Source organism: Pagrus major, chromosome 3, assembly GCF_040436345.1.
Source record: "Pagrus major chromosome 3, Pma_NU_1.0".
Lineage (NCBI taxonomy): Eukaryota > Metazoa > Chordata > Actinopteri > Spariformes > Sparidae > Pagrus > Pagrus major.
In genome coordinates this window covers 5,407,794-5,429,807 of record NC_133217.1, presented here as the reverse complement: position 1 = coordinate 5,429,807, position 22,014 = coordinate 5,407,794, and the positions used below count along the sequence as shown (strand labels likewise).

At 39.4% G+C, this 22,014-nt stretch overlaps 3 protein-coding genes across 4 annotated transcripts; 2 read left to right on the top strand and 1 right to left on the bottom strand.

The window, feature by feature from the left end:
- Positions 1 to 475: 475 nt before the first annotated feature.
- Positions 476 to 7,735, bottom strand: stk3 (serine/threonine kinase 3 (STE20 homolog, yeast)). Its single transcript, XM_073463406.1, has 11 exons — positions 7,578 to 7,735; positions 6,237 to 6,317; positions 5,912 to 6,040; positions 5,593 to 5,707; positions 4,937 to 5,101; positions 4,636 to 4,803; positions 4,415 to 4,552; positions 4,128 to 4,253; positions 3,825 to 4,029; positions 3,422 to 3,615; positions 476 to 3,278 (listed from the first exon to the last, which is right to left on the bottom strand). Exons 1-11 carry the CDS (start codon positions 7,598 to 7,600, stop codon positions 3,120 to 3,122), a joined length of 1,503 nt encoding a protein of 500 aa, XP_073319507.1. The 5' UTR covers positions 7,601 to 7,735; the 3' UTR covers positions 476 to 3,119.
- A 270-nt stretch (positions 7,736 to 8,005) lies between these two features.
- Positions 8,006 to 10,047, top strand: polr2k (RNA polymerase II, I and III subunit K). Of its 2 annotated transcripts, none has more exons than XM_073463408.1 (4): positions 8,006 to 8,086; positions 8,288 to 8,355; positions 9,404 to 9,496; positions 9,814 to 10,047. In XM_073463408.1, exons 2-4 carry the CDS (start codon positions 8,295 to 8,297, stop codon positions 9,834 to 9,836), a joined length of 177 nt encoding a protein of 58 aa, XP_073319509.1. In that variant the 5' UTR covers positions 8,006 to 8,086; positions 8,288 to 8,294; the 3' UTR covers positions 9,837 to 10,047. The 2 variants fall into 2 exon arrangements, with proteins under 2 accessions (XP_073319509.1, XP_073319510.1); XM_073463409.1 differs by having other exon boundaries at positions 8,014 to 8,055.
- Positions 10,048 to 11,673: 1,626 nt separating this feature from the next.
- Positions 11,674 to 21,149, top strand: spag1a (sperm associated antigen 1a). The gene is made up of 8 exons (XM_073463407.1): positions 11,674 to 12,097; positions 13,840 to 13,939; positions 15,474 to 15,626; positions 16,966 to 17,123; positions 19,948 to 20,089; positions 20,416 to 20,542; positions 20,645 to 20,782; positions 21,060 to 21,149. The coding sequence occupies exons 1-8, from the start codon at positions 11,755 to 11,757 to the stop codon at positions 21,063 to 21,065; spliced, it is 1,167 nt and encodes a 388-aa protein (XP_073319508.1). The 5' UTR covers positions 11,674 to 11,754; the 3' UTR covers positions 21,066 to 21,149.
- Positions 21,150 to 22,014: the final 865 nt, after the last annotated feature.

The following is a 22,014-nucleotide window of genomic DNA, read 5'->3' as shown; positions in this document are numbered from 1 at the left end:
TGTTGTTTTTTCTTCTCTGATCTAGCCTGTTTTACAGCTTTGATACCTTTTACTTACCATGACTCGTGTTGTCTTCTTGTGTTTTTACATTTTCTGTTCTGCCTTCTTGTTTTAACTCACCTTAGACTCACTTCCTTGTGTTTGGCTTGACTGTTGAGTTTTTATTCTGTAATATTGTCTTTCTGAGTTTCCTGCTTTTGCTTGTTTGTCAAACCACTTTGTAAACTGTTTTAAAGGTGCTTTATAAATTAAGTTTAATATTATATTATTATTATTATTATTTCTGAAATAGGTTCCCATGGGGCACACCGGAAGGGGCGGGACTTCCCAAATGAAGAATAGTGGCATCTATAGTAGGAGAGTTACGGTACAACAGGTGTCCCATTCATGGTGCTTTCTGCTGCAACAGTCCAACTTCAAAGTTCAAGTCAACATTTTATAGAGTCCCAGATAAGATGAAAGCATCCCACTGCAGTTATGGTTAACTATAAGTAACTTTTATTATTTGTTGCACTTTTTCAAAACTTTATAAAGTATTACAAACAAAAGGTAATAAATTAAGTGGTTCAAACATAAATGCTTACATTCCACTCTACACCCTCAAGTCATTATATAGCGGAGAAAACAGTGAAATAAATGGAAACAAAATCATATAGCTATATATCAAAATGTGATTTCTGATTTCAGATAACTATACATGTTATGGCAGATTCTCCGCAATGTCAGGGGCTTTTTATTGTACAGAGCAAGTAGTATTTTGTTAAAGCTGAAAATCCAGCTTCCATATTAACAGTTCTCTTAGCTGTGCAGTTAATACAATAGCATTCCACTAAATAGCAAACATAATTTATAAACATGCATAGTCTAAAACACGCAGAAATCAAGCCACATATATTCGACAAAGGGCCAAAATATTAACAGCCAAATCAGCTACCATATTTAAAACCAGTGTCACAAAAAGAAAAACACATTTAATAAATAAAGTGTGAATGCTTGTATGGAAGTGGCCAATGCAGAATTAAGTTATGAAAGTAATTCATGGCGAGAATGTTGATGGTTTGTGTGACAGAACAGGCAAAGCAAACAAAAGAAACACAAAGACACAGACATGATTATTCAAAATCTGAGATAGTACTCACTGAAATTTGGATTCAGGTGTTTAAAATGTCAGCCCATTGTCCATCAGTGTAACAGATCTACTTTTAGATTATGGTATTATTAAAATGATTGACTAATATGCATACAAGACTGCATATTAACATTCATGTGTAACAGCAACCTGCAGACCTACTGTACATGTATTTAAAGACAGTCATAATTCATTCAAAAGGTCATTATTAGTACAAACGTGTCAAATCGATGGCGGTAGATAAACTTAATGACAACCACAATGAAGCAGTTTGTTTCCTTCATGAAGAGATCAAATATGCTTTTAGCTCGATTGTAAGTTTTCAATTAAGCATTCAAAATTGTGAAATAAACATTGGATTTTTTAGGCCAATACCAAATCATTTTTAAGAGCCGAAAATCTCATAACAGTCATTTTTTATGTTATATTTTGATACAAGTTTCCTTAAATTAGTTTAAGTCGCCAGATAATCGATCACTCAGCTGAACAGTTTTGTCTAAATACAGTTTTTCGCTGTTACAAGCGTGCGTCTCTAAACGGACAGTATCTCTTCATTCCCTCATTATCGACATCACACGTACATGTCAGATAAATGTCAAAAACCAGCACATTCTCACGCATAATGCTGAAATATAAACTCCACGAAATTTGCTGAAAAATCTTAATGCATTTTGCAAAACTTGTCAGAAATTCAGATATTAGGTGTGTGGCTGATGCAGCGGCTCTGTTTTTAATCAAAGTGTACAGTATCAGTCAGTCAGTCACTTGAGTCACTTTATCTCAGCCTGAAGTGTCTTCTTCTATGACTACAGCCATAAAACAGTTTACAAGACTAGTTGTGCGATTTTGTCTTCTTCAATGCTTTTTCACATAAGATGGTTTAAATGTGTTAGACTGTCATATTGTAATCTGTTGTTAATCAATCATAATGTGCAGGAATGACAGAAAACCCCTTGAAATAAATCTACAGGGTCTTCAAAATAAAAGTCTTACAGTATTTAGGAATGTTTCAGCTTGTAATGAAATGTTTTTTTAAACATAGGAATGAATTTTGGTGCCAACTCTGATTTTACTTTGAGTACGGAGGATCATTTTGTCAAGTAAAAGCTCTAACCTTAAATTGCTGAAGAGTGTTGGGCTGTTGTTGGGATGTGTGTTATGAGGCACTACGATGCATGGAGTCTGTCAATATAGACAGTATGTTGGATGTTTAAATTAAATAAATGATTAAGACTAATGAAATAATTTTAGAATTTTCTGATCCGTCAGCGATTGAAAGCATGCACAAACTCTTCACATGATTTCTGTCCATTCTCGCTTTCCAGCTCATCTCCATGTGAGGAAATGGATTCAACCCATCTGACAACTTGTTTTATTACATTGCTTACTTTGAAAACCAGGTTTCAAATATTTTAAGGCATTCTCAACTAAATCAACAACATCTTGATTGTCTTTGGTCATGGACAAGCCTCCACAGCTTTTTGTTGCAGGTATTTCCAAACTTGGCTCTATGTTATATTTACACTGAGAGTGAAAAGTCTGAGGGGAAAAAAAGACCACTTGTCATTGATCTGATGATTATACTGCTGCTGCTTCCTTATGTGTTGGTGGTGACTCCCTGATGGATGTTTCCATTTGGAAAAGGTGAAATTCATTTTGTGACTCTCAGATATATAATCGCCAAGCCTTAGTTCTCTCTTTGGTCGCAGTCCTGTGCATCATTCATGGGAAGGAAACTACACAGGAACCACAGAAACAAATATAAGATCTAAGATGGCGGAACAGCATTGAGACATAGTGTAGAAACAAGGCAGACGAGTGTAGATTCCAGGAGCCAAAATGGATGTCACCCAGGACAGTTAGCAGTCAGTCAGAACAGCAGTGGGCTTCCAACAGAGACAATAAGGTCATTTTAGTTCCTCTGAGTTGAAGGGACAGAAGTTTTGTGGTGACGTTGGCTTTGGAAAACCGAGACAGGAAGGAGAAGCACTCAGAAGTTTTGTTGTCGTCTCTTCTTGGCATCCATGGCATCCAGGATGGGCTGCCTTTTGGCCGTGTAGCGCTGCCTGAGCTCCTCGATCTCCCGCTCCATCATGGGATCCAAGGCACTCAGGCGCATCTGCAGCTCCTCAAAGTCCAGGTTCTTCAGCTGCTTGGCAACACATAAATAGATAGACAGACAAACAACAAAGGAAAAGGAGGATGAGTCATATTTAGAGTCATGTTGTGGATAATATTATAAGAAGTGCTTCCTCTTTGCTATTAATTATGCTTGTGGAAGAGGTTACTCACAAAGTCAAAGTCACCGTCCTGAGGTACCTTCCAGTTGTCAGGGAAGACGTTCTTGGACTGGATGTGGTAGCCGGGCTGCTCCTGCGGCTGGTTGTGGTTGTAGTTCTCCTGCTGCTGGGCTGCCTTATTCGAGTCCTGCTTGTCAAAATAGTCCATGAAGGAGGGACGTATCGGCTGCTGGGGGGTGGCGTGCCCTGTGGAGGAGGAAGAGGACTGTGTTTCAACTCTTGAATGAGACAACTATCACAGTATTTTAATTTAGAGCTGCAACGATTAGTTGATTAAAAGATCGTCAGACAATTAATTGCCAACTATGACTATTACAGTAATTTTTGTACCCTGTTTTTCGTCCCTTTTCTCCCCATTACTCAATCACCATTATATGTATTATATGTGTACTCACTCCTCATGGATCTCTGGTCTTCCTCCTCCTCTTCATCATCATCACTGTTGATGACCATAGTGCCCAGGTCTGACTCTAGCATTGTGCTGCCGTGTTCAATCATGGTCTGCGCCCCATCACTCATGGTGCTGGTGGCCCGCATGGTTCCTGCTCCCTCTGAACCTGACTTTACCATAGTGTGAGAGTCCACCTCCGTCTCCTCCTCCTTGGGCGACACAGACATTTGATCAAATAGCCGTCTAAACAAGTCAAGTGGAATCTTGTGGCTGCTTTAACACAAGCTTGACTTCTCAGCATACGTACAGAGTTGTCATCCTCCTCCTCCAGCTCTCTCTGCTGCTCCTGCTGCCTCTTGGCTTTCATCTCCATGGCCTCAGTTATCAGGTCTCTCAGAATGGTGACCGGCTTGGCCTGGCTGATGAACGGGTGCTGGACATTCACAAGGGGAAAAAAAGGGTGTTTTTTGTGATAACGTTTAGTGCTTCAAAGGCTGTCACAAAGGCAGCAGCCATGTTTTTAGTTGGCCCCAGGCTGTTCTGCTTTTTAAAGTTTTTGTCCATTTGTGTGTGCGTCTCTTTCCTTTCCCTAACCTGTAGGAGCTGTGTGGCGGTCGCTCTCTGCTCTGGATTCTTGACCAGACACTTCTTGACAAAGTCTGTGAACTCATCGGACCAAAGCTCCGGCTTCCTGAATGTTGGAGGAGGATTGGTGGGGATCATGAAGATAGCCTGGAAGAACGCAAAGAAGTCATTATGTCAGCCGTTTGTTCTTTAGGCACCAGAAACCCAAACTTTATACCATGTACACTCACTCTCATAGGATGGATGTCAGCGTAGGGAGGTTTACCCTCTGCCATCTCTATGGATGTGATACCCAGGGACCAGATGTCAGCCACACAGTTGTAGCCAATCTCCTGGATCACCTCTGGGGCCATCCAGAATGGAGTACCGATTACAGTGTTTCTCTTTGCCATGGTGTCCTACAGAGATAAAACAATCCCACTATCATCAATATGAACTAGAAGCTTTCAAAATAGTTCATATTGATTCACAAAATCAGTGAAAGATTATATGTTCCAAGAGGACAATGGAGTCAAACAACTGCTATGTTACCGTCAGTTGTCCAGCAACTCCAAAGTCTGCCAGTTTGGCATGTCCCTCAGTGTTGAGGAGGATGTTTCCTGCCTTGATGTCCCGATGGATCTTCCTCATGAAGTGAAGGTACTCGAGACCCTTAAGTGTCGACTTCAAGATAGTTGCAATCTCGTCCTCTGTCAACTGATGTGAAAAGGAAAATGAAACACATGGATGAAATTAGACTGTGTAATGCAGGTCATATGTAACACAAATATGACTTACTGTATTTTTTAAATTAAAAATCAGTAGTTGTGCGAGTAAAGTCTCAGACATAGTCGATCAGGATATTTTTCCTCCTACTGCTGGCTAAGTTATCTTTGCAAGTAATTCAATCTGTCCATCCTTTCAGCTGTTTATGTGCACTACTATCAAAGAGTTTCTTAAGAGCCGTATTAAAGCCAGGATAGTCATCTCTGCACTGAGGCTTCATCACCGTCATAGCTATTAAAAAGAAATGTCTCATTAATGTTAATGTCTATCAAACTGCAACGCTCTTTGTTTTTTGTATATCAGCCCATTACGTACATTATAAACAATCTGCTCTGAGTAAAATATGTTACATAAATATAAACCCGATCATCTGTGGACCACAGATACACACACGACAACTGTAGTTCTCAGTAAGCACCCACCGTCTTGTTGCGCAGTCTGATAATGTCCGAGACTGAACCAGCTCCACAGTACTCCATGACAATCCACAAGTCTGTGTTCTTGAAGTAGCTACCATAGTACTTCACTACGTAAGGGCTGGGAGGAAATGCCAGACAGAGCGGTTATCAAAGGAGAACACAAACTTTCATTTAGAACAAAAACAGCAGAAGTGAGAAAACTCTTATAGGTCAAGAAATGAAAGAGCTGCAGCAGTTAATGGTATGAATGCTGTTAAATATCTAACTCTGACACTTTGAGAACAATAAAGGATGTTTGCTGAAAGCTGTGTTCTCTTCTAACCTGTCACATTGCTGCATGATGGAAATCTCCTTGATGATCTCCTGCAGATCGGACTCAACAGGAACCTGCTTGATGGCCACCACCTGGCCTGACTCCTTATGGATGGCTTTGAACACGCTGCCATAGGAACTAAACACACACACCAAAGTTAAGTCACAATAAGTCCAGTGTGCATTTGAAAAATGACAGTGTAAACAAGCTATTACATCACACAGCAATCGAGGTATGCCTTAAAAATTACAGAATAGAGTCTGATTGACCACAAGTATTTTCAGTCAGGCACACAAAGTGGGAAGGGAGGTTAGTCATGAGCAAAACATCTTACCCTTCACCGAGTTTCTCTAGAACATCAAACACTTCCTCTGGCTGTTTGGTCAAACTGTCCTCACTCAGCTTTTTCAGCTTGCTGTAGACACAAATCAAGTGGGCCCTCAGTATCAAAGAGTGACAAAAACAAGTAGTGAAACCAAACTAAAACACAGTGGCGTAGTAGCACTAGGAATTCAAATGACAGTGATTTCCAGCAGCTAGCATTAAGATATACACATGAATTTGGGAAAAGTTGGGGATAATCTACTCATATAAAGAATATAAATAACCAAAATGTGTTTACTCCAAACAAAGACAACAGCAAGAGATTTAACTTAATAGTCTAGAGCTGTTGGTTATTAAGTCTTGGTGCCTGCCTACAAAAACTATTATGGCGGTTAATATGGTCTCTGAAAAAAAGCTCGAGTAATGTGGATAAACTGCAATCAAATGGAGACATTAGCTCAGTCTCACTCAGTTAAGTCAGAGAAATCAGATTTTTGAATATCTTTCAGCTGAAGTCAATGGAAAATTAATTGACAACTACTTTGATAATCAGTTGATTTTCTAATTCAAATATGAAGTACATTTTCAAACAATTGCTGGGTCCAGTTTCTGAAATGTGAAGATTTGCTGCTTTTCTGTGTTTCAAATTATTGATATGACATGGAATATAATATATTTTGGTTTTGGTTTGAACCTTGGACTCGGGGAAATATTTTTGTCATTTCATAATATTTTGTAGGTTAAAATTGACAGATTAATATACAATAGCTAGCTGAAAAGTTGGGTAGGTTTAAAATTGGGAAAATGACAACTTTTAAGATATTTCATGTCATTGATATCATATCATCAGCTCTTTCTTTTCTTTCCTCAGATGCTTAAGCTCCTGCAGTGTTTTGATGGCAATACAACCATTGTACACATTTATCAAAATCGGACACCAATTAATGAAAAAGTTACCAATGACAATCATTTGTTTTAGGGAGAAGTGCGTGGTTGTTTCAATTCACTCACGATTCATTAGTGTGTTGAAATAATAACGTACAATAGACGAAATGCTCTCTAAGAGGCCACTAACTAACGAAGTTAGCATTAACAGTTACCTAACAACCAGACAGGTTGGAAAGCCATTAGAGGCTATAACACAATGCTTGTGATTTTGGTCAAGCGTTACCTCTAAATCGATTATCTCATCAAAACTGAGTGGAAAGTTTGACTGAAAACAGGGAAAGCTAACTCAGATAGCATCGGCTAGCTGAACGACAGCTAACATAACGTTGCCTCCTTCGTTAGCCTTTTAGCTAGCTAGTTAACAGCTTTCAAACACGTTTAAACCAGGCGGAGGTACACAAACCTTTTGGGCGCAGACGGCTCCATGATGTACAGATTCAAAGAATATAAAGTCAATGGTAAGTTTAAGCTGTTTGGGGGCCAATAGTCAAGATCTGGACATTGTCGACAGAGTCGTTGTTGTCAAAAACTAGTGGAGGGCCAGCTGAGTGTCCGTCAGATGATGGACACTGTGGGGCTACAGCGTCGCCACAGCGCCCCCTGTTGGGCCGGAGTACAAAATAAGACCTAACAACTTCTGTCCTCACAAATCTAAAACCATACACAACCTGCAATAAAAATAAAGCAGAAACACATCTGAGAACTATGTAATGTGTCACGTATTACTGTTTATTAGTGTTGTTGTCTTGCAAAAAGGTAAAAATGTGCCAAATGTGACGGAGCATCTTCTGACCAATAACAAACCAGTTTGTTACGAGGTGGACGACGACGGTTGTATACGCATGCGCGTTAGCGGCAGTGTGACGGAGATGTGAAAAGAGGTAAACAGCTAAAAGTTATCGTGTTAAATAGGTGAGATGTCTTATTTGTATCCGTTCCTTTTGTCTATTTCACATTCATTATATCCACACTGAATTTTTAGACTTTTCTAAGACTTTTGTTCTCTACGACTACCGGCTGTGATGGTTTGTGATGTCGGTACCGCCATGCTGTTTCTGTATTAGCATGCTGTAACGACACAGATGCGATTGAGTGCTTCTCCTTCTTTTATAGAAACAAAATGGAACAACAGAAAGATTTGCAACCACCCAAACAGCAGCCTATGATCTACATATGTGGAGGTAAACTGAAGCTTTTGTTTTTGTTTATGGTTTAGTCAGTTTCTACAGCTGTTTACACTGCTAGCGATGCTACTTTAAGCTACTTCTGGTGTTGCTAGTGTTACCACAACTACTTCTGATTTTTGTGTTAATACTACAACTACTACAGTTTTTATTCTTTCTGTTTTCCCTTTACTACATTATTATTACGTGTGTGTTCTCCAGTTCCTACGGGTTTAAATGAAAGCCACGACCAAATAACATGGTTTTACACAGTGAATAAATGAAAGTTTTTGTTATTGTGTCATGTATAAAGCTTTGCTCAGGTTGATTTAATATGCACTGCTTTGGCTATGAGTGGAAGTATTAAGAAGCAGATCATGGAAATACTAGTACCTCAAAATTGTACTTAAGTACAGTTTCTTGAGTAAATTGTAGTTAGTTACATTCCATCACTGGTTATTCTCAAGTTTGACATTTCTATTTTTACTGCAAATGTATATCGGTTTCAATTATTGGTTATTGGTCTCTTTGATTTCTAATGATCATTATCGGTACCAGTCGACCAATCCGCACGGGGGTAGACTGGCCCAAATGTGACAAGAGTACCTTCTGACCAATTACACACCAGTTTGCTACAAGGTGGACGACGATTGTACACCAAAATATTTCAGGATTTTTTGAACCAGCTCATGAGAGATCGACAAATCATCACACGGCTAAGATGATCTTTTTTGTCTCTTAACATTTGTACGTCTGACTATAAATAGCTAGAGGAAAAACTGTGATTCTTAACTGTACAAATCTTAACAAATAAAACAGTTCATTGGTTTCCAGATAAGAAATATGTAAGAAATCAAAGCTGTACTGTATTTTAAAAAAATATTTATTATTAACTTAGCAAGGCAACCATTGGACTCTGTTGTGTATAAAAACTAACCTGCAACAACCACCAATACAAACAAAGCTTCAACATAAAATAAAAACATTTCATCGTTCTGTTGTAAACTGTGTATCAGTCTTGATTTAAAGCTTTTTTCTGTAATATTCTTTTTGTCTTTACTTGCAGAATGTCACACTGAAAATGAAATCAAGGCCCGTGATCCTATCCGATGCAGAGAGTGCGGCTACAGGATCATGTACAAGAAGAGGACAAAGAGATGTATCCTTCAGTGTTTTTGTGTGTGTGAGAGTGAGAGAGTAGCATATTCTGGTATGATGGGTAACTGCAGGAAACATGTTCTTTATTATGTTACATTTATAGTATATTCACAATCGTAATACTTAAACTAACTTTTAGTTGTAAATAAAGCTCCTGAAAACATTAAGCGCTAACAACTATTAGTTCATATTTAATGCCAGTCCTTATTCTGTTGAACGGTCAATTATTATGTGATGGCAAAAGGCTTTTTATTGTAAATAATATGTATAAATTTAGTATTATAACACCCGTACATTTCCTTGACTCTTTGATTTCAGTGGTTGTTTTTGATGCCCGATGAAGACGAGGAGAGCAGCAGTTTTGAACATCATTGTTGTTTACTATTTTTTATAGTGTGTGACCATGTAAATAAATAGACCTCCAGGCCTGGATCCAGATTTCTGTATTATTCTTAAACTCACCATTTTCAGTTTGACACAAACAGTGCTGTTTTTTGGCCCAAATGTGATGGTTGAAAGTTTCAGTTTATTAAAAACATGATTTTCACTGAACTTGAATGTTTCCACTGTTTTCTTATTCGTTATCATCTTTGAATGGTAATACAGTAATACAGGAATTGTTAAGTATTGTTTGTTAAAAGCTAATTTCTCAAGTCTTGTTCCTCAAAAGTTTTTTATAAGCTCTCATTGTGGGAGAAAAATAATTAAATTAATTTAACCACTATCTTTCAGTTGCTTGGAGATGTTCACGGTCTATTCCAGTTGTTATTTTATGGTTTGTGAGCCCTGAAACGGATCAATGTCTCTTTCTTTGTCTAAATAAAAAACGATCTGAAATGCCTTGAACTATCCACTGATGTCCAAGGAAAAACAACATGGAAAGCGATTAAACATAAACAAAAACAAAAAAAACAGCTTGGAAAGTGTTTTTCTGATTTCCTATCCTTTTAATAATCACCCCCTCCAATTTAACTTGTGACCTCCTTTAGCAGCCTTAACGTCCAGGTGGAGGACCACTGGTCTGGTCCAATTATCATAATTGTAATAATTAAAGTTTAATCAAATCTCTCTACATTTTTATGTTTATTTTTTTAAACTGCTTAAGTTGACAAGCGCAACAGCAGTATTTAGTTGCTTTGTAGGTCAGGTGCAACATGAAGGTGTACATCTTTAAAGGAAAAAGTGACATTTTTGTTTGTTTTTTTATGCCAGAATTTAGATAAGAAGATTCAACTTTCATCTTTGTTTAGAAAATATAATTTAGCCAGCATCCACTTAGCTTAGCTTAGCATGAAAACTGAACAGATTCGTGAAAATAGATGGTAAAAGAACTGCATTTATATCTTGCTTTTCTCGTCTTATCGACCAATTAAAGCGCTTTACAACACAAGTCAGCATTTGCCCATTCACACTGGCTGCAGAGGCTACATTCATATGCACACTGACAATTTGGGGTTTAGTGTTTTGCTTACGGACACTTTGACATGTATACTGCAGGGGCCGGACATTGAACCAACAAGCCTCCGATTGGTTCGTTTTGAGCCGTACTAGCCTCCTGGCTGGGAGCAGTTGCCAGGCAACCAGTGGAGACTCCCGACAGGGTGTTTATTATTTAACTAATCTATTATGTCTTTAAATCTATAACGTGTTTTTTGACTTATCATAGCTTGAAAAGAACAAGTGTTATTGAAAACATTAACAAAGAAACTGAAGCAGCTACACGAAATTTAGCCGTCAGTAGTTTAATTATTTACACCTGTGCTTTTCTTACTTTAACATATCAGAATGTCTTTAGTAAAAAAAATTAAATTTATAATCAAATGAAAAATACAAAAGAAGCTACTCTCGGGTTTCATAGGGTGTAAAGACAACATATTTGGTAATTTCTCTTGACAAATAATAAAAGAGCATTTAAAAAATAATCAAAATTGTAATTGGTTGTTTTCCTGGGGCGTGTTTTTGGCCATTTGTGCATTCATTTTTTTTTTTCATGTTTCTGTCTGTCCTGTATATCTGTCCAGCAACGAGAGCCCTTTGCTCTGAAGTCTAATCTGAGGCTCTCCCATCAGAGCTGTCCTACTGCAGCACTGCATCGCCGTGGCACTTCCCCCCTCCGTGACGTCACGCAGGACATCTCATCCAGGGGGCGTGTCCAACAGAAATCCCCAGTCAGCCAGGCACAGATGTAGCTGCAGCTCTGCGAGAGGGAGAGGCACGGAGGGAGGAAGAGTTTGAACACACTGCAGAGGGAGTGCAGCTATGGGGAACGCACAGGAGAAACCCCCGGGCAGCGGAGGAGGGGGAGGTAGATCGGATCAGGCCACAGCAGGGAGCGGGACGAGAAGCCGGGGTGGAGGCGGCGTGGAAAAGCCCCGAGCTCCAGAGAAGGGGGTGGCCAATGGCAGGGGAAACAGCCCTGCAGGTGGACAAGAGCAGCAGGGCAGCCCTGCAGTGGACACAAGTTACCTGGACGCCCCTGCTGGGGCCCTTCCTCCCCACCTGGCCCGGCTCAAGAATGAAGGGAACCATCTCTTCAAGCATGGCCAGTTTGGGGACGCCTTGGAGAAGTACACACAGGCCATTGAAGGATGTGCTGAAGCAGGTGGGTGAAACAGTTTGTGTATTTTCTTCATCATGATGAGTAAAAACACCTCGTTTTTTAGACAAATTTAGATTACAAAACACATTTGACTTCTGATAATTCTGTATTGTTAAATCTGACATACACAATTTAAAGTACCACCAAAAAAACCCTTGAATAACCTGAAGTGACACTGTCAGAGCCAGTAACAGTTGCATGCCACATTAGAGCTTGTACATCACAGTAAGGAGCTGAGCTGCAGCTAACAATAATTCGTTGATGGATCGATTAATAGTTTAGTCCTTTAAATGACAGAAATAAGATTCCCTAAAAGGCAGATTATTCAAAATGCTTGTTTTGTCCAACTAACTAAATCCCAAAATTACTCAATTTATAGTCATTGAATGATTGAATGATTGGATTGATGAAGAAAAACAACAAAAATTCACATTTGAGAAGCAAGAATCAGGGAATTTCTGGGGGTTTTGATTAGAAAAAAGAAGCACTTGCTCCATGATCATCACTGTTGCTGATTCATTTCCTATTGATTGATTAATCAACTAATCTTTCAGCTTTAATAAGGACTAATAGAGTGAAAAGTACAATGATAATGTTACTGCACACAGAACTGTATAAGCTACTGGACTTTATTTTGCTCAGACCTGTTTTAAAATCATCTTTAGAGTGAAAATACTTCACTCTGCTGTGCTTTTTGATGAAGGCAAGTCTTCAAAAGCAACTTCTGACCGCAAACAGTCAATAATATAGAAACAACAACAGATCGATGACACAGACACAGACAGAAAGCCTCTTCAAGCATCTGTGTACTGGCCCTCATAGGAGTATCAGATACAAGTTGAGTCAGAGTATCATCTGGCTCCCCAATCCACAGTATCTCATGTCAATTTTGAATGCATGACGCTTATGCTTGTCATGCTGCACAATTTCTTCTAATCACCAGATAAACATTTAGGTCCCTCTCCAGACCTGTGACCGTGAACATGTAATCACACGTTTTTAGATCGATCATCCTCAAACTGCAGCTGAGACATGAGGCGTCACGGGTGATTTGTGAATGCAGCGGAGTGTTGGCACAAGACAACACCACTGACCGTAGAGGGGAGTCATGTGCTAGCTCGTGCATGAGGCTTTTAGGTGAGATTGAATGTCATGCTGCACCTTTAAGAGCACTCAGCCAACTTTTACTCTCATAGCTGGCAAGAGGAACGGCTTTTCCTGCAGCATTTGAGACCGGCTTAAAAAGATTACACTAGAGTTAATGTCACAGCAGACGTAACAGACAAACCACTAAAGAAAGGCACTGAATACAACGTGTGATTCTGTCTTTTTGAACATATGGAGCAGTATCAGAGCTGTTGTCATCAGGCACTGAAGCAGCCTTTAATGACTGATGCTCTGCTGGCGGTTGTGAAACTGCAGTGGAGGCTCAGAGGAGAAAGGACAGAGGAGAAAATGACTCTACCAGAGGGAGTGATAGCACATCCATTTATCTGTCTAACATTCATCCCCTCAGCTTCTCTGGGCAGTCATGCACTTTAAATTGAGCTGTCGCTGTCCTGTTTTCTCCTCCATCTGGACTATCTAAAGCCACAAAGTTCAGCAAAGGTTGAAAAGAGCTGTTCTGATTATGAAGCACGAGCACCATCCTCACACCTGTGTGTTATCCTGACATCAAAGATTAGTGTGCTGTTCTTTCAGAGTCTGGTCTTTCAGATTAATGTGTTGTGGTTGTTCCCCTGCAGGCATTGATAGTCCAGAAGACGTATGTATTCTCTACTCCAACAGAGCAGCCTGTTACCTGAAGGATGGAAACAGCACGGACTGCATACAGGACTGTACCAAGTACGTGACAAATTTCAGCTCTGTGCATGTGTGTCCGTTTCAGTGGAGATTCTCTCAGATTTAAAAGAGCACCCCACCGATTTAGCATTGTCGGGCTCACGATGGCCCGTTTAAAAAATATAGAACCAGATGTATCAGCTTTTTTATTCCACACAATCATCTAAAAGCTAGCACCTGCGATACCCACAGTGCAACTCCACTGCCAACAGTTTGGTTAGCAATGCATTTAACTTATGTAGCATCTAATGTAGCCTCAAGCTGCTATTTCACGTTTTAGCAAAATAGACCAAAATGTGAGACACCAAACAGGCAGGCTGTAAAAGCTTTTATAACTTTAGCTGTAGTACAGGCAAAATAAAGAATGCAGGCAATGAAAACAGGAGTAGCTGGGGGTAAATCCAAAAAAGTAAAGACATATACAAAAACTTAACTGAGTAGAAACCAGAAAGGCACTGGGAACAAAAGCGGAAACACTGAAGCGACACAAGGAGTAAACGCAACACAGACAACAGGCGGGAAAAAGACAAAGACAGGAAGGCTTAAGAAAAACGTGACACACAAGGATGAAACCTACAGATCAAAAGAGGAAATGACTGAACTAAAAAACCCAAAACCATGACAGCTACCCTTAAGCATAAAATAAAGATCAGGTTACTGATGAACCCACTTTTGCTAAAGCCAGACCCCCAGATTTTTTTTTTTGTCATTTTCAAACTTGTAGTCCTCAGCCCCAACCAACGTTGCTGACTCAAGTGATATCACTTTAGACTGTGTGTTGCCAGGTTGCAGTTGTATGTAATGTGTAGATTGTGATTCACAGACGATCTGGAAACTAGTGTGATGTCACACAAACATATAAAACATATTGATCTATGTATGACGATTATTCATAGTAAAGTTTAAGGGCCATGCAATTTACCGGGAGAGTTTCCTATGCGAAATATAAAAACTGGTGGGCATTGGAGGGTTTTAGCCTTGAAATATGGAAGAAACCCAGAAAAAACGGGCCACAAATTGCTTTATATGCAGTTGTACTTTCCAGCACTTGACATGTAAAATCGGTGGGGTTTGCTTTTAAGATGGTGTTTGTTAGTGGTGCATTTTCCTTTGTCTCAAAATGTAAGATTTCTGCTTTTCTATTTAAGTAATATTTTTAACATTTCATCAGATGAGCTTGTATTTGGTAAGTTAAACTGGAAGTAATTGTTCTGTTCACACTCAAAACTGTCAGAAAAATTTCAGTCTAAATCTTGTTTCACGATATAAATTCATGTAATCTTTTCCAGTAATAGTTGTAGTTTTTTCATATAATCTCCTCATGTTTTTTTTATTCAGCGTTAGTTTTACTTTTAGTTGAGCATTGTGAACCGTAAACACATTACATGACCGCTGTTTGGAGGCTGCAGGAATCTCTTTGTAGCCACTCACATGTTTATGAATGGAGAGCTACAGATCAGCCCACTTAAAGCGGTGACACAGTGTGCAGGTGCAGACAGATGGATCCTCAGTCTGCGTGTCTCTCTGATCCTCTTAGGGCTTTGGAGCTGCAGCCCTACTCCTTGAAGCCCCTGCTGCGCAGAGCCATGGCCTATGAGTCACTGGAGCGTTACAGAAAGGCCTACGTGGATTATAAAACCGTCCTGCAGATAGACACCGGGGTGCAGGCGGCTCACGACAGCGTCCACAGGTAGCAAGTCAAAAAGTGTCAAGACATTTCCATGTTAGAGGAGTTATGGTATGGTTATGGTATTTTTATTGACTCTATTCTTGTGACTTCACACTGCATACAGTATAGTATCTTTGTAGTATACTGTTTTTGTTGTAAGTATAGTAGAAATCTAGATAACACTTTATAATAACCATCATTAATAAATGGTTAATTTAGTGAAAATAAAAAAAAATATTCAACTTTATTTCACTGTTAACAAACAATGAAATGCTTTATAAACCATTAGTAAAGCAATTTATAAACATCAGTTGCAACTTTATAATGACCATCCAAATAATCTTTATAAATAGGTTACACTGTATTTATTAACCATTTACAAAGTATTATAAGCATCAGTTACAATTAACAATTGTCCAATAAATGGTTTATAAAGCATTTCATTGTTTGTTAACAGTGTAAGACGGTTTAATTTACTATAAATTCACCATTTATTAATGGCGGTTATTTTAAAGTGTTACAGAAATCTATATACTTACAGATGTTATTGTAATCCTTGGGATGTTGGACATCCATAAAACTGCAACTTTAATTTATTTCTATTTCTATTGTGTCTTTGGAGCTTACTCAACAATAATCCTCATTTAGTTTTACTTTATTCGTCATCTTTTTCAGTCTGAATACACTACAGACTCAAAACATGCTTAGATTTAGTCTGGATTCGAGAAATAGCTCGGGATGCATGATCTTGGATTTTTTCGAGATGTCCAATATGCTGATATTTTCCAACTCATTTTGGCTGATTGCCGTTGCCAATGCAGATATATGCACATATTTCTTCCCCTCTTATTGCAGACAACATCAAGTCTCTCCTCTAGGCAAAATAGGAAAACGACTTCGTAAACAGTTCATGTTGCGTGCACATAATGAAAGCTTCATCTTATCGGCCTCTCTTATTGGCAGAAATGTTCATTTTGGCCAACGCAGATATTTAATTTTAAAGCCTTTACCATCCGATTCTGTTGATGTGTCGATATTATCTTGCACCTCCAGACAAAGCTATATTTTCTAAAGGGACTGTTCACCCATGGTCCACCCACACAGCTGTTTTCACTCACTCTAGCTGATCAGACCTCTCGTTGGGTGAATCATGCTTGATTGGCCATGTTTGACTTTTCACGAGTACATTGTGACATGTCACAGCAGAAAAAAGAACAGACGTAAATAATAAAATGAATGATGGTTGTACTCCATTTAGCTGCTTCACAGTGAACCTGTAGCGTTCCAGTGCTAATCTAACTAATTACAAAGCACTTTTCATGCTAATGCTGTGTGCTGTTCTCTATGTGTCTCCTGTCAGGATCACCAAGATGCTCATTGAGCAGGATGGACCCGGCTGGAGAGAGAATCTTCCAGAGATTCCTGCCGTCCCTCTGTCTGTCCAGCAGCAACACAGAGACAAACCGGTCAGTGCTGAAGTGGCTCAGGCCAGAGCTGCCAGGGCTGCACAGGAAGAAGGTCAGTGACATCACTTCCTCTAAGCTTTGTAAGGGTGTTCAGTAAATACAGTAGTATACGTATAATATAGATGGAATCAGTCACCTTAATGTTTTTTGACAAAATTCTTTATTTTCTTTTTGAATATTGCCTAATGAACGAACTGTGGATGTAAAAGAAGTGAGGTGGCAGCAGCAGAAGTCGGTCGGTGAAAGTCAGTGTGTAAATGCTGAGCAGTGATGAAGGCACTCCTGCTGAGAGAGAGAGAGAGAGAGAGAGAGAGTGTGTGTGTGTGTGTGTGTGTGTGTGTGTGTGTGTGTGTGTGTGTGTGTGTGTGTGAATGTGTGTGAATGTGTGTCTGTGTGTGTGTGAATGTGTGTCTGTGTGTGTGTCTGGGTGGATCATCAATAATGCAGAGGGGAAGGCGATCCACAGAGTGTAGTGCTGCCGTAATGGAACAATCCAGGTCAGGTTTCCTGCTCACACAGACCAGAAGGCTCCACATATCATATATTTATTCAGATATATTTAAATACATTAAGTTTCGTGAAAACTGCGTAAAAACGCACACGTACAGTATATAAAGACGTCATACCTATAGAGAGAACGGAGCTGATCTCAGAATAGCACGCTGCTGTTGCTGGGGAAACGGACGGGATGTGCTTCAACTTCAGTGTTTCACACTTTATTTAATTCATTATTTAATGGTAACATCCTGTTTTGTCACAGTAAGTTTTAGGATTTTAAAGGATGAAATACCATAAGGTTTCATATTCAGACATTTTGTTTTGCTTCACTGCATTCAGTTTGGAACCAGGAACCAATAAGTCAGTGCAATACATGGTTCGGTACTACTTTGCATGGAGCCCGTATCTATAATGCATTGGGACAGCTTATGAACAGTTGTCAATATGACCAGATTTATTCTGTTTTTCATCTTTTTTTTTTTTACCTTTTCTGTGCCGAGTTGGCGGCCATGTTGGTGTTGATGATGTGTGTTGAGTGAGACGATGTAGTTCAAGACAAAACTAGATGATATTTTACTTTAATTACGACCAACTGTGACTTTCTTGACTTGAAAAATTATCTTTTAAATTGACAAACTTTATATGTGTGATTCATGGCACAATTCTAACGGGATAAAAAAGATATTTGACTCTCCCCATTAATATTTTTCCGAAATAAGGTCCACTTGAAGGGGCGTGACTTTGGCTCTCTATGGGTTATAGTGTGCCTATAGTTATAGGAACTCATTAATATTCATTATGCCATATAACAGTAATTACAACACATTACGAAGCATCTGATAATGACTTCATTGTGATCGATTCTCAAAGTTGTAAGTTATACTCATTTTATGCCACACTGATTATAATCACTGTTATAATGCATTATAATGTTACTGTAAGTGGCAGTGTAAACTGTAATACAAGACATTTGAGGACATTATCTTGGGCTTTTGGAAACGCTGTTTAAAAATTTAAACAATCATTAGTTGCAGCCTTGCATTAAAGTAAAGCAGCCAACTTACATTCACTTTCTCATTTGTTTACTTTATAGTAATTCGATACACTTTTCCTCCGTGGTTTGAAATTGAGATAGAAGGAAATCCACTCACTGATCTGACTAGATGGGTGTATTTGAAAAACATTTAAAGTTGATATTACAATCTTGAGCTTCAAACTCAAAATGCTTTTTTGACACAGCTGTTGATTAAACAACACCAGAAGTTTGATTATTGTATCTCACTCTCGTGTGTAAGGCTAATGTGAGAGATCATTGTGCTTTAAATAGCCACAGATCATTAAGTGCTGCACTGTGGTTCAACTGCTGCTGATGTTATATAAAATGATCTTACTCTCTTGACGCTCGCAAGTATTCTTCTTCTATGATAGCCCGAATAGAGCCTGCCTGCCTGCGCATGTTTGAACATGCTGTTGTATGTAAACAGGCAAATTATCAGATGAGGTGATTGTTTTGGTTTCCGTTTACAATATGTATTAAAATCCCTTGTTTTTAATCAGCTGCTGAGGCGACTGATCTGGAATACTTTGCTCATCGATTTTAGTTTCCAAGCTTCAGAGACGTTCTTGGCCTTAAAACTCTGACTAATGACAGGTGCCGCACTGTCAAAGCGACACTTATTGACTTCTGAGCCGGAGGAAAAATAACAGAATCTGTGTGTGTCTGCATGCATCACTTTCCCCAAGTCATTAGATATAAAGTGACGTTCTCAGCAGTGCAGGGAGCTCAATAAGCAGGAGGCTGGTCCATTTCTGTCTGCGGCTGACAGCCTGATGGATGTATTGATCACTCCTGAAAAAGTTTGTGTGCTGGACTGATGGGAAAAGCTTCTTGAAAGACAAATAATATTCAATACAGTCTGCCCTGACATAAGAGAGGGAGAGAGAGAGAGAGAGAGAGAGAGAGAGAGAGAGAGAGAGAGAGAGAGAAAGAAAGAAAGAAAGAAAGAAAGAAAGAAAGAAAGAAAGAAAGAAAGAAGAGCATGGACAATATTCACACGGCAGCCATTTTCCTCTGACATCATGCTCAGGGTGGGAAGCTCCACTAAAAAGCTGACAAATTATTATCATTTCACTGCTTCCTGATTGATCAGCAACTGAAAAGACGATGAATAGTGAAAATCCATCATCAAATCTGGAAAATCCATCATCTTTTCAGAAAATGGCCACTGTGTGAATATGTTCTATTTCAGGCTGCGAGGTTTAAGGTAATTTGTTAACCAATCATGAAGGAATAATTTGAGCTTGAACAGCTACAAGTGTTTCTTTTTTCACATATTTCAGTGTTTAATTTGTGCTAAATTGCATATTTCTGCCGACAGCCAGAATAAAAGAGGCCCGCTTCACGCTACTGAAACGGGAAGGCAATGATCTGGTTAAGAATCGCAACTTCCAGGAGGCTCTGCAGAAGTACAGTGAATGTCTCACCCTAAAACCTGACGAATGTGCTCTCTACACAAACAGGTAGGCGTCAAACAAGTTAACCCTAGTGTGCAGGGTGGAAACTTGCACACATAGCAGGATTGTTTGATCTTTGCAACAGCCAGAATTTCAACTGGATTAAACTCAAAGAATGTGTCTCTTACTATGTTGTTTTATCTTGAAATTTGTGAGATTTCCTACATTTATACAACATTCAACCAGGAACACAGCAGCTACACATTATCCCAGCATTTGAGGTTTCCACCCTGAGTGTGACATCAGAGGGAAATGGCGGCCATGTGACGATGATCCATGCTGCTTTCTCTAACTCCTTGTCCTCTCCTCTCCTCTTCTCTTCTCTTCTCCAGAGCCATCTGCTTCCTGAGAATGAATCGCTTTGACGAGGCCAAACAGGACTGTGACTCTGCACTGCAGCTGGAGCCAAGCAACAAGAAAGCCTTCTACAGGCGAGCCCTGGCTCACAAGGGTTTACAGGTGCCAGAAACACACACATTGATTGAGGCAGAAGTGTTTGTGCATCTATTTTCTCACGGTTTTTCTTGTGTTTTTTTTCTGTGTTGTGTGTATCTGTGTTAGGACTACCTGTCAGCCAGCAGCGACCTCCAGGAAGTCCTCCAGCTGGACCCCAACGTTCGGGAGGCCGAGCAGGAGCTCGAGGTGGTGACGGGCCTGCTGAGAAAGAGCCTGATGGACAGCACTGCACACACACCAAGGGTAAAAGATCGGCTTTATGCACATACACAAATCAGAATCAGAATCAGAATACTTTATTAATCCCCGGGGGGGAATTGTTTTTGTTCCAGATGCTCCGTGCAAAGTAGAAATAGAAATATAGCATGAATGGAAACAAGAGATAAAGATAAAGATATAATAAAATAGTGAAGATTTTTGTTTAAAAAAAGGTGTAAATAACTAGGTTTAGTGTTATTTTAATGTGTGGACTTTTAAAAAAAACACCACCAGGAGGCTGACTTGTGCTAATTTCCTCCAGGTTTGATGTTTGTTTGTGGAGCAATGTGGAGACAGAGGAATGAATCTGGTGTGGACACATACTGTACTGTCGCAGTGCTGGAGGACAAGGACTTTTTAAAGCCATCAACTGTAGTAAGTAAGACTTGTATAAATGGACATGACTCCTGGGCCGGGCTCCTCGGACGACCAGCTCTCTTTCAGCTCTGCACCATCCGCAACGTGTGCAAATCACACCATAACTCCTGAGTACACGACCTTCCATAACGGGCAGCTTTATTCAAAAAGGCTAATGTCAAGGTACTCCTGACCTGCTTGCACTATAAATCATTCACATTACGATGTAATGTGCTGTATATAGAGAGCGCTGTTATAAAGGCGGAGGAACACGGGGACAGTAAGAGTGTATTATGTGTGCCTTATTGAGATTTCTACCACAGTTTGGATGAAATACGCCAAGATTCAAAGTTTTAGTTTGTATTTGTGTTTAAGAGGTTGTGTTTGGTTACAAAACAGTTCACTGAGCTCATGACAAAAGAACTGACACAGACAGATCAGACTCAACAGCACTGTACTGTATGTGGAGGAAGGAATTTAAAAAAAGGTCCAAAGGTCCATTATATGGCACAGTCTTCCTACGTTTCATCTTTTCCTGCAAGTTTAAAGAGTTTGTTATTGTTTACATGTGTTGTCATCACAGCTGCTTCGATAAAAGATAAGCCAACAACTTATAAGAAAATATTTCTCCATCTAAAGTGAGCTGTTATGACTAAACAATAAGTTAACATGGTAAAATAGTGATTTAACAGAGTTCTGTTCCTGAGCTCAGTGTGTAAGTCAACAAACTGTCACGTAAACATCCAGCTACTGACGTTAGTGCTCCAGGTTGTGTCATCATGTACTGTAAGACTTATTGTAGGTCTCAGGTTCAATCTTGAATGTAACCAAGATGACTGTGTGTGTGCCTTTGTGTCTGA